The following is a 12628-nucleotide window of genomic DNA, read 5'->3' as shown; positions in this document are numbered from 1 at the left end:
ATGGTGGGTGGGGAGGGGTGTGGTTTAGTGATCTCAGCCTTGCCTTCCTCGGGGGCCGCCATGTTTACGGCGACAGGAACCCAGAAGTGTCTCTAGAGCCATCTTCACAAAGGCTTGGAAGTTATTGCTTCTCTCCCTTCGGCTGTCCTGCGAGAGAAAGCCACACAGACAGATAACTTAACTGGAAACACAAACTGATGCTCAGCTACTCCACTGCTGTTATTAATAAGTTATTTTACAACTATTAGAATCATTTGATTATTATTGAGCATTTAGTGGTATAGCATGAACAAGGTCCACACTGCAATGTGAACTAGTCTATGTTCCTAAAACTGTGAGTTACTATTTAGTTTGCTGTTACTGCAGCGTTAATAAATGGTTGGGCCATCTTTAAGCATTAATTACGTGGGTGACAATAGGAACGTACAAGGAGATTTTTCTCTCAAGCAGAAAAAAGTGTGGAACTGAGAGAATGCCTCCAACAGGTGATGATTGAGTCACTGACTGTACGTGATTCAGATCTGTCTCTAGGTAGCAAAGTGTAGGCAAGCTCTAAAACTGAACAATGTTTGTTTTTGTTCATGTCAGTAACTAATTTGTTCATTTCACTTGACAGTAGGCCTAATTAAATATTCCATAGAATTCCACCTGTCTGACTTAATTTTAAATCAATCAAACCGGTGGACAAGACACATAGTTTTGACCTTTAGTGTCCTCAGACTGGAGATATTTACTCCAATCTTGCATGCATCCCTAGACAGATTTTTGTACCAAAAGGTACAGTCATGTTTTCACACTGGCTGATGTAGATCATAGATCTTAATCTAGATGTCATCTCGTCACCCTGCATCTGTGTCATGTCTGATGGCTGTTCAGTGGTCAATGCTTACCTCCTTGCTTTTTGTTGTCATCTCCTTTCTGATCAACTTTCTTCGGTTGCTCCTTAGGACTCTGAGGCTGCTGTTGTGAGGAAACAGGCATAGAGGGTCAGTAGACTGTTTATATGTAACTGAGGTGTAGTATGGAATGTCAAAGATCTCTTTATCATGCACAATTCTATTTGGAATGGATGGTATTTATTTAATCTCAAAATGAAACTCGGTCTCACCTTGGTGGCTGATTTCTTGTCCGATTTATTACCTAGAGGACATATAAGATATTTCAGACATTTTCATTAGAAAAGCTCTCCCTAAAATACCAAACATGAGATTTGCTGTAGAGTAATAACTGGATGCTATGTCCCCATGACATCAACCTAAGCTTGTTAATGTAGACCTCTCAGAGGAAATTATATTTTCTGTACATCCTCCCTCAGTCTTTAGCTATCCTTATGACCAAAAGTAGATAAAACAGTGACTTTATATCCTCAAATTGATTATAAAAGCAATACAAGTATTATATATGGACTCCATAATTTGTATAAAAAAATAAATTATGAATAAAAGTTTAGAGATTTCCTTGTATACCTTTTGTTCCTGGCATTTTGGCTGTACTCCAAAGTCTTTGCACTCTTTTTGAAAATGCAGTGACCTCCGTCGTTCCCATCCCACATTTATGGCTCACGCTGGTCAATGCGGCGGCCATTGGGGCCCCTTCGCGAAAGAGCACGCTAACAAGCAAAGAGCCCTGTCAGCTGCGGAGCGAGCCCGCCATCCCATCAGGCTTTGCTGAGGTCAGGTGAAAAGCAGACGCCTGTGCCCATGAGATAATCCCACCATTGTCTCCCCAGACGTGTGGATGCTTCGCTCCTATACTGTCTTTATGAATATGAAAGGTGACAAATATAACACATATGTACAGCGCTCCACATACATGTATAGAACATATAGGCTTTTAATTAGCATGTAATGAAGCTCTGTAGGCTATACACTCTGCATTATATTACATCATATATACTGTATGTAGGCTGACATATTTATTAGATCTAACATACAGTGTTTGTATTGATATGTTGAGTGAGTCTTGCAACACTAACTACACTGAAAAAGCCTAATGTATGTTTCTGCGGCCTTTTGTTTTATAATGTACTGTACACGGTAAACATCCTACAGTTGTCCACCTCAGTGTTCTGATTGACAGAATTAGTGTAATCTTCTCAAAGTAACATTGCATATGATATTAGTTTGGATAAGAACATTTTAGACTTGGATGGTAATTTAGTGCACAATCAAAGGAAAGGCCTTCATGAATGCAGGGACTGTGATCTCATGAAGGTCAAGGGGTCATTAGAGAACATTGCTTAAAAATGTACCCAGAGTTAGGAGATAGTCCACTTTGTATCTGGGTCTACAAAAAGGCCTATTTCCTGTTTTCTAAATATTGCTCTTAGTGTGTGTGGCTCCAGTCTTTAACCAATGTTAAGAGGAGATGGAGATGGTTAAGAGGAGATGGAAGCCCTTCTTAGTGTCTTGAGTATTTTTACATTGTTTTATTTATTTATTTATTTTAAATAGCCTATTAAAAATGATCAAGTTGTTTATCTCAGTTCACAATGTTGCAGTTGGTCCACAGTGATACAACTCTACACAATGTAGGCTAGGGCTATATTACCACACAGATTTCCATATTGAGGCCTTTCAGGCAAACACTGCTGTCACCAAGATGAATTATATTTTCCACCGCATCTGTGTCCCTCGACAGGATTACGAACACACCCTGTAATACCTTAAACCTTAAATGTGTTCACAAAATAGTAACACTGCGGCATCTGCCAATTATAACTGATTAGTGGAAGTAAACGTATGCATTTCGGCTGATTTATTCTAATCCTTATGTATTATAGATCTGATAACGTTGGCAGCGCAGTGGGGTGGGTGGAATAATGTCACATGACCCGTCTACGGTCTGTCAGTGTCCAGAGCAAAATGCATCGGTGAAAGGTACTGGAAAGAAGGTGGGTTGAAAAATGACTCATACCGTAGACATGTAAGGTAGATGAGGGACTTAAAATATTATTTATCTTTATGATCATCTATATTCTGTGGGGAAACTATAGATATGGTGGAAAACCCACTGTTATTGTTTCGAGTCCATTGAAACTGTCTACCTTGCTAACTAATAAGCTAGCAATATATCTGGCGTCTTCCCTAGCATTGCTAGGGATTTTTCCTCAAAACATTGCATCTTGCTAGCATGCTGCCCCCGCTGTGATCCAGGTTTGAAAAATTTGCCTGTCGTTGCTAGTCTATCATCTTTGTCAGTGTTACACGAGCTAATAACACGTTACTGGCGTTATATTGTCTCAATTACCTGTATACATAGCTGTTATCAATCAAATGAATGGCCGAAACACACCTGCCACAATTCTGGCTAACAGTAGTTGGATAGCTGTCTACTTAGCATGCAGCTAGCTAATTTCCTCCGAGGGCTTGATGATATCGGCCACGTTTGAGGTTGTTGTCGTCGCTGATTTTTGTTCATTTTTTTTTAGCTATTTGGATTGTTCAATCGTTTTGCACGCCTAGTTGCTCATTACTGTAACTGCCAGTCTCCATAGAATTGAATTAATGTTAGCATATTCCTGGGAGAAATGTGTTATGACTGCTGTCACTTCCTGTGTTGATTAACTGGACGGCTGTTTTGATTAAGGTTTGTAGGAGTATGGTTTGTAGGAGTTGTATGCGAGATAAACAACTTTGTCCTCTTTCTCTCTGTCTTTAAGTTTCCTGACGCCACATCTGCCTTAGGCTACCCCGCTACCTTGTGTGGAATGGCTGCAGTTTGGCAGCAGGTCTTGGCAGTCGACGCAAGGTGAGTCTCAGAAATTATACTTGCTCGGATCGACAGTATAATTTGCAATACCTACGCCCATCATGACACACTTAAAGTTGCATTTGTTTCCTGGGTGCTGGATTTCACTGGGCTGCTGTTTAGTTTTGTACTGTGTGTTTTGGTTGTGTGTGTCCGTGTGTTTCATTTTGACCTTTTTCCCTGTATGGTTTGTGCCACTGTTTCTGCAGGTACAATGCTTACCGCACGCCTACGTTCCCCCAGTTCCGCACGCAGTACATCCGCCGTCGCAGCCAGCTGCTGCGCGAGAACGCCAAGTGCGGCTTTGAGCCGGGGCTGCGCAAGCAGTATCTGCGCGTACGCAGCCAGCTGCTGGCCCTGCGCTATGGGCCTCTGTCCGAGCAGAGCAGCTTCAGGGCTAGCAGCGTGCGCAGCTCCCGCACCACGCTGGACCGCATGGAGGTTAGGCCCACACAGAGAGAAAGAGAGAGAAAGAGATTGATTAGGAGAGGAGGGATGGGAGACGGGCAAAATATTGAAGAGAAATAAGTTGACATCTGATCAGACCACTATGAACAGCCATCGCAGAAATCTACAACAGTGAGCTCACAGAGAGGGAGAGAGATGGGAAGATGAGAAGGATGAAGGTGACAAGTCAAAAAGAAGGTGAAAAACTACTAAGGGAGAAGGGAGACATTGAGAAAGTAAGGGTCTCAGCAGGTTTTAACAGCAGCCAGTTAGCTTCAGAGCTTCAGGGGGGCATAAGTGAGGTAGGGATCTGAGCATAAAAGGCTAGAATAACCAATGTTCTCCAACGAGAGATTAGAGAGGATGAGGAGGAAGAGTGAAAAACAAAAGAGAGATGGGAAGAGTGAAATATGAAAGTGAAATTTGAGGGATTGTCATGATAAGCTACTACAGATCAGATACAGATGTGTAGGCTTAATGAGACTCAGTCTTCATAGTCTCAGACTCAAGACTCAGAGACGTATTAGGACTGTGGGGTGGTAGGCATGAATGTATAGAACAAGCCAAAAGAGAGCCATAGAAAGACTGAGATGAATAGAGTAAAGAGAGATAAAGAAAGTGGAAGGTTGAGAGAAACATTTAAGAAAGAAATATATTAAAACGTATTTGAATAACAGTTAGCACTGCAGGAGATACTAAACAGACATAGCAAAATTACAAAAGGAAACGGTTATTACGGTCATAGTGGAAAAATTAAACATTGAGAAAGTTTGTTGAGGCAGAGGCACTTTCAATGCCAATCAGCCTCATGTTAAAGCGAGAAGGTTCATTATCATAAGTGCATGATTGTATTGATAGTGCCTTCTTAAGTTGCCGTTTTCATTTCTGTTCATTATTGTATAATTTTTAGTTCTGTTGGTCTGCGTTGCATGGCTTGGGACTGCTATGTGTAATGAAGTTGTAATTAAGCATGCTTTACTGCATGAGAGTTAGTCTCTCTCTCTCTCTCTCTCTCTCTCTCTCTCTATCTCTGTCTCTCTCAATCTGTTATCCTTCTGTCTCTCTATCCCTCCATCCACCCGTCTTCCTCTCAGGACTTTGAGGAGGACCCTAGGGCACAGGGAGCTCGGGGCCACAGGCGCTCTGTGAGCAGAGGCTCCTACCAGCTGCAGGCACAGATGAACCGCGCCGTCTACGACGAGAGGTAACGCCCCTACAACAACAACACATCAGGGATAGGACCTGACCAGGCTGTTTAATTTATGAATTTATGACTGTGTTTACATGCTCTTCAGTGTCCTGGTTATGAGGCGTATCCCAGTTTTTATCATATTCAGGTTATGGTGTTTACATGAACACAGGTTATTATTACAAAACCTGGTTATTAATCACCAGATAATTTAATTCATAACAATTATACATTTTCATCAGTTTCCTATATGTGAGGGACTCAATCCCTTGATCTTGGTGTTGTTAGTACCACACCTTGTTCCAGCAGTTGCTCAACCAATTGCGGCACAGGAACAAAACTTAAAGGAGAAGTTCGGTGTGAAATTGACCTTAGCTGTACTGAAAGATGTTGCCGAGTACTTACATGTGTCCAATAGGCACCTTCGCTCACCCCCTAGCATTCCGAATTACGCCGTTTTTAGCCAAGTAGCTGTGGGGGCATAGCGTAGCCTATGCAGCTAAATCGCTATTTTTACACAATTAAAAAGGTTCCAAGACCCTCAGAAGTCTACCAATGCAGTGTGGAGTTACTTGGAACCTTTTTAATGGTGTAAAAATAGCGATTTAGTTGCATAGGCTACGCTATGCCCCCACAGCTACTCGGCTAAAAACGGCGTAATTTGGAATGCTAGGGGGTGAGCGAAGGTGCCTATTGGACACATGTGAGTACTCGGCAACATCTTTCAGTACAGCTAAGGTCAATTTCACACCGAACTATACGATGTATATAGTATTTGTTAATATTATTCTGTAAACTTTGGTCTTTCTTTGGTCCTAGGCCCCCTGGCAGCCTCGTGCCCACCTCAGTGGCGGAGGCTAGCCGTGCCATGGCAGGGGACACCACGCTGAGTGAGAACTACGCCTTCGCTGGCATGCACCACATCTTCGACCAGCACGTCGACTCGGCTGGTGAGTGGCCAGCCTAGCAGTAAGGATGGGCCATATAGACTTAAAACTATATCACAGTATTGTTTTGCGATGACCGTGTAAATGATCAGAAGAGACTAGTCCCAGTCACTGCTGTCTTTTTGGCCAGCTCATAGACATGTGATGCTATGCAGACACAAAAAAGTGAAACCTTGACCATCGTCAGCAATGAAGTTTTCTTCCTCGCCTACAGTTTGAACTCTGCCCTGTGCCATGCTTGTTTTTTCATTGTGAGTTGCCCCACGTTTTGGGTGCATATTCAAACATGCCATCAACTATAGGCCTTCATTAATATCGCGATATGACAAATTCTTATCATGGGCAGGAATTCTACAGGTAAATCCTGCGCAGTTATGATATGGCACATTCCTAGCTGGCAGAGGTCGGAGGCAGCTGTGCCGCATACACCAAATGCAGTGTTTTTGTGGTCATTGAGGGCGCAACGGTGGGACGTCAGCATCCGTCTGTCAGGCATTCAGCTGATTCAGAGCCTGTCAGTGGACCTCGACAGCTGGTGAAGGTGAACCAAGTCAGTGAAGTAGTGGTCAGCAAAATCGTGTTCAACATTAATAACTGTGAGGCAGAGGATGACTCATGAGCTGTCATAGCTGTGTTTTCTCTTAGGGAGAGAAAAAAAACATTAAAATGGATGAAATGCCATAGAAAGCATATCAAAATGATTTTAAAATGTCATGGGGTAGTGTACCAATCAGCCTCATGCCTCATGACTTTGGAAAGTAGCGGGTGAAATGTGTAGTTCCTAGGAATATTCATAAGAACTTTCGGCAATTTTGGGATTTGCTCTGCAGGTCCGTCTGGCCAAGGGGCCATTGAAGTCCATTTCCATTGTCTCTAAAACACGGGCACGCAAATACAGTCACTAATCCGGCATGGACGTGTATTTCTTTGGAATTGAGTAAACAACTGTGTTTAAAACCTTCGTTTACAAAATTGCTACACTTCTGAAACCATTTTGTAAGAGTTTAATGCACCAATTTAAGTTTAATTTCACTGCTAGTTACGCTCCTGCTGGAAGTCGTAAGTCAATTAACCTTTTCCAGACCTCAATTGAGAAGGGTCTGGTGTCAATGAGGCTATGTAGTTCCACTAACGTTATAGCCATTTGTGGTTTTAACTGCTTTCCTGGTCTTCTCTCTCTCTCCTGTCTGATTTATGGGTTCCATGTAGTTCCAAGACTACAGTTTGCCAATGACGACAAGCATCTACTGGCATGCTGCTCATTGGATGGGACCCTGTCAATCATGACACTGTCCCCACCTCCTCCGGCGGTCAAGGTGACGCTTCGGGGCCACGCGGGGCCGGTCACTGACTTTGCCTGGTCGCTTAGCAATGACATCATCGTGTCGACGTCTCAGGACGGTACTCTGCGGATCTGGAATACAGAGGATGGGCGCTGCATTCGGGAAGTGAGCGACCCTGAGGCCAGTGAGCTGCTTTGCTGCACCTTCCAGCCCATGAACAACAACCTCACGGTGGTGAGTCTGCCCACCCCAGACATTAACTCATTAACTCATAACACGATTACTACTATTGTAAGCCAATAATTAACATTACCATTACTACTACTGTAAACCAGTAAGACTACCACTACTAACTACTGTAAGCCAATAATTAACTCTATCATTACTAACTACTGCAAATCAGTAAGTAAGACTACCATTACTACTGTAAGCCAGTGACTAATACTATGATTACTAACTATTGGAAGCCAGTAACTAATACTATGATTACTACTACGGTAGGCCAGTAAAGCCAGTAACTAATACTATGATTACTACTACGGTAAGCCATAGCTCCAAAGTCAAGGAGCTTCTTCCTACAGTAGAGAGTTGTAGTAGTATAAATACTACCACTACAACTACTTCTTTAGACCAAGAGCCTCTTATTACAATTAAAAGTTAATGCTTTTGATGCTCCTACTACTACTGCAACTACTCGTTTAGGCCACGTTTAGGCCAGAGGCTACTATTACTATGACTACTACTACGACTACTACTACTTTGTATTGTTTTTGACTCACATTCAGTCCCACTATTTGAATGCACAGTTAGTTTTTTGCGTTTTTTTAGGCATAATATGGTCTAGTATATTAAATGTGTGTGTGTATGTATGTGTGTGTGTGTGTGTGTGTAGGTGGGAAACAGTAAGCACCTGTTGCAGGTGGTGAACATCTCCACAGGGAAGAAGGTGAAGGGAGGCTCCAGTAAACTGACGGGCAGAGTCATGTCCCTCTCCTTCGACGCACCAGGAAAGATCCTGTGGGCCGGAGACGACAGAGGAAGCATATTCTCCTTCCTGTTCGACATGGCCACAGGTACGGTGTCATCATGACTGCTGGAGAATCACGAATAGATGATTCTTGGTTTTCTGCAATTGCATAAGACTAACATTGTAATAGTTCTATAATTACATTAAACAAACATTGCAATACTTCTGTTATGACATAACAGCTAACAGCTTGTAATACAAACACTTGTAATATTGATTGATTATAGTGTGATGACTAATTTAAATGTGGCATTAAAACTTAATTGAGGTGATTTGATGTGGAGGGGTTCTATGAGGAGCTGTCTATTTGACCCAGTGCCCTGTGTGCGTCTTCCTCAGGCAAACTGACCAAAGCGAAGCGTCTGGTGGTGACAGAGGGAAGCCCCATCTCCAGTATCTCGGCCCGCTCCTGGATCAGCCGTGAGGCCAGGGACCCCTCTCTGCTGGTCAATGCTTGCGTCAACAAGCTGCTCCTCTACAGGTCAGCGGGGTTTTCTTATAGAGATGAAAGCAGCTGTGTGGAATTCTTCAAGGATTCCACTGTCTTGTTTCAGAACTTAAAAGATTCTGAAACATTGGCTGTTCTCAGTAATCTTTCTTTTTTTTCTTTTGAAAGCATTGAAGAGCTTTAGTGCTCCTGTCATTGCTCCACTTCACATCAAAAGACCCCCTCAGGCTTCTTTATAATTACATCTAATGGATCCAAAAATAGCTTTGAAGAGCCTTCCAGAATGTGAAGAATGTTTGAGAACAGAATTAAGATGATTTTCTTTTTAAATGACTATGAGTGGCATGGCTGGTTTGAATCAGAAATGATTCTTATATGAATGAAGTTGTTTGAACTAAACTAATTGAGCTGTTAGTATGTTAAAAGATCTTTGACTACTTTCTCTCAGAATGTTGCGAATAGCATCTTATGGGGCTAATCGTGTGTGTGTGTTTGTGTTTTTGTGTGTGTGTGTGTGTGTGTGTGTGTGTGTGTGTGTGTGTGTGTGTGTGTGTGTGTGTGTGTGTGTGTGTGTGTGTGTGTGTGTGTGTGTGTGTGTGTGTGTGTGTGTGTGTGTGTGTGTGTGTGTGTGTGTGTGTGTGTGTGTGTGTGTGTGTGTGTGTGTCCTCTAACAGGGTGGTGGACAACGAGGGCACTCTGCAGCTGAAGAGGAGCTTCCCTATCCAGCACGGCTCTCAGCCCCTCCACAGCATCTTTTGCCCACTCATGTCCTTTAGGCAGGGGGCCTGCATAGGTACTTTATTGCTTCCCACAATGCACCTGGCTGTCACTAATACCCAATGCTCCACAGGGTTTATTTTCTGGGTAGATGTGATAGTCAACATTGTCAGATGGGGAAAGAATGAACCAAAGTGACAACAGGGTTTTTGTATTGCATTGGACGGGGAGCCCGTCTGGTACAACAATATAGTTGTTCAAGAACATGAACAGAACAATATAGTTGTTCAACAACATGAACAGAGTGGATTTTAACACACCTGGGGCCCATCCAGCTCATTCACTGTATAATAGTTTGTATCGGTTTAGTACTAGTATCAGTTAGATAGATAGATAGATAGATAGATAGATAGATACTTTATTGATCCCCAGGGGAAATTCAAGGTCACAGTAGCATACAAACAACACACACACACATTCACTAACAGCAGAAAGTATATAATATAAAAAACACAACTAAGCAATAAGGACAGTAGAAGATAAATATATACTAAATACTAAATATACTAAAATACAAATTATACTAAATAACACAATTCTAAAAAAACAGTATCCACATAGTGGGTGATTAATCAAACAAGATGCGCTTGCAATGACTGAGGCAGGGACTGAGCCTGTGATTCTCTGTGCATAAGGTAAGGTAAGGTGCTCTGTGTGAATGAGTGTCATGGTGATGGTGCAAATGAGTAAGTCAAACAGTGCAACAGTGCAAAAATAAAGTCTATATATCTATATGTATATAACTATATTAAGGAAGGTATAAGTGTGGTCACAGTTCGGCTTTGGCATGGAGGGAGGGGTTGTGCATATGTGCTAATATAGCACGCAAACAGTGAGGCAGAAGACAGTGGTAAAAAGTGGCTAGTGGACAGACAGTTCAAGACATGGAGGTGGTGAAGAGGCAGACAGACTATGCGGAGAAGTCTATTCCTCCTCTTCCCTTAAGTGAAGCATTGAACAGTTGTAGAGACACATGGGATAGATGCGGGTTTGGACTGAATCTGAAAAGAAAACTTGATGCATTTATATGACTGAACTGTGCTGTCATAGTCTTCTGTCATAGTATTATTTTAATCTAAAAACCACATACCCCAGTTTACTGCAGAGGATTTGTGTGACTGAGTCCCCAAAATATCACATAACCAGATGCTTGCAGTCGAGCTGGATGACATGCCACGCCATGACGGAACATATATTAGGCTTGTTGAAAGCATCCATCCATGTGTCACCACTTCGCAGCATCATTTGTGTGACCTTGCCGAATTTTCAGCCCAAGGCAGAATATTATTCTCTTTTCGAGCCTGTTCTATATTTAAAGGGACACCAGGCAAGCCTGATGCTTTTTCTCTACGAAACTCCCCCTCGCTCGGTCTGAAGCTCTTTTCCTTTTCTTTGCATCTTCCGTCAATGGTTTTCGCTGCTTCTTCGTCGGCTCTGCCATTATACACACGTTTGCAACAATTGCTAGCGTTTCGTTAGCCTGCCTCTGTGCTGTGGATGCAGGATGTAAACTGATCCTGCTTCGGTCGGCGGGTACGATACACTGAACTTGCAAGCGGGATATTCTTCCTACAGGCAGTAGGGGCGGGCGAGAGAGTCTTCATTCGCCCTGTAATGAGTCATTTAACCATATACCGACTTACGAAGATGAGTAATTAACATGAAAACGTTGCCTGGTGTCCCTTTAAAACATTTTGAAAGGATCTTGTGTATGTTGTTTATTGTTTTGAGGGTGAGAGCAATTTATTAGGAAATGATAGCAAGCTCTTTGATGTTCTCACCTTGATCTTCACCTCGACCGTGTCTCTCTCTCTCTCTTTTCCCCCAGTCACGGGCAGCGAGGACGCGTGCGTGTACTTCTTTGACGTGGAGCGCAACACCAAGGCCATCGTCAACAAGCTTCAGGGCCACAGTGGCCCCGTGCTGGACGTCAGCTTCAACTGCGACGAGTCCCTCCTCGCTTCCTCGGACGCCACCGGCATGGTCATCATCTGGAGGCGGGAGCAGAAGTAACCACAGCAACCAACGCCATGCTTCCACGCGCTAGCCACTACAGCTTGCGCACAGGTCTGTCCGTCCGTTTGTCCCTCTGTCCATTCCCATCATGTGCAATTAGACCTTTACCTCACTGGGTAAAAGACTCGCTCGTCTCTTCCAGGCTCACAAGCCATCGAAGAGAAAATCGCCTTTGTCTGACAAAAAGGGTTGGGGGGGTTGGAAAATAATAAGAGGTGTATTGCTACCTGTTTGTTTGTAAGTGCGTTATTATCACAGTTGCTTAGAAAATACTGACTGACTGACTTATACTGGCAGGGAAGTCCCATACATGTCCTTATTTCAGTGGGCATTTTTGTCTGCTGTCAATGTTGGTCTGAAAATGTTTGCACGACACTATGTGGCACTGCATTGCAGTGCCTAATGTAAAGTTAAAAAAAATAAAAACTAATATAAATGAGATAGAAACATATCAAAATGGGACCTCTTAGATGATGTTATCTCTTTTGTGTGTTTACTGTAAAAGTCATGCCGGCTTACACTACAAAACCACTCTCTGTTGTATTTATGATATGCATTGTTGCGAAATAACGTTAATAAATGACATATATCAGGTCTTTGGCGGTTTCTTCATTCTTTGCTGATTGAATCTGAATTTACTATTGAAGCTCAAAGGCATTTTGTAGCACCAAAATGTGCTTCAAGTGGAACCAAAACGGCGCCCCTATTGGAGTTATAAAGTAGTGCAAATCCTTGTACGTAGCA

At 42.7% G+C, this 12628-nt stretch overlaps 1 protein-coding gene across 2 annotated transcripts; it reads left to right on the top strand.

Moving 5' to 3' along the window:
- The first annotated feature begins 2843 nt into the window (after positions 1–2843).
- Positions 2844–12480, top strand: wdr13 (WD repeat domain 13). 2 transcript variants are annotated; one of them, XM_076276099.1, is made up of 10 exons: positions 2844–2893; positions 3662–3750; positions 3960–4191; positions 5292–5401; positions 6206–6336; positions 7543–7850; positions 8509–8689; positions 8983–9124; positions 9766–9884; positions 11697–12480. In XM_076276099.1, the coding sequence occupies exons 2-10, from the start codon at positions 3710–3712 to the stop codon at positions 11879–11881; spliced, it is 1449 nt and encodes a 482-aa protein (XP_076132214.1). In that variant the 5' UTR covers positions 2844–2893; positions 3662–3709; the 3' UTR covers positions 11882–12480. The 2 variants fall into 2 exon arrangements, with proteins under 2 accessions (XP_076132214.1, XP_076132216.1); XM_076276101.1 differs by lacking the exon at positions 2844–2893 and adding an exon at positions 2972–3155.
- The last annotated feature ends 148 nt before the right edge of the window (positions 12481–12628 follow it).

This window comes from Alosa pseudoharengus, unplaced genomic scaffold, assembly GCF_046254945.1.
Source record: "Alosa pseudoharengus isolate Yale_2024_CS ecotype anadromous, Long Island Sound unplaced genomic scaffold, YU_APseudo_1.1 YU_APseudo_1.1_scf_9, whole genome shotgun sequence".
Lineage (NCBI taxonomy): Eukaryota > Metazoa > Chordata > Actinopteri > Clupeiformes > Clupeidae > Alosa > Alosa pseudoharengus.
Note: the sequence above shows the minus strand (reverse complement) of the source record. Positions and strands in the feature narration are given on the sequence as shown.

Coding starts and splice junctions, on each gene's coding strand:
- wdr13 (XM_076276099.1), top strand. CDS start 3,710: ATGGCTGCAGTTTGGCAGCAGGTCTTGGCAGTCGACGCAAG. Junction 3,751..3,959: donor GTCTTGGCAGTCGACGCAAG/GTGAGTCTCAGA, acceptor CTGTTTCTGCAG/GTACAATGCTTACCGCACGC. Junction 5,402..6,205: donor CGCGCCGTCTACGACGAGAG/GTAACGCCCCTA, acceptor CTTTGGTCCTAG/GCCCCCTGGCAGCCTCGTGC.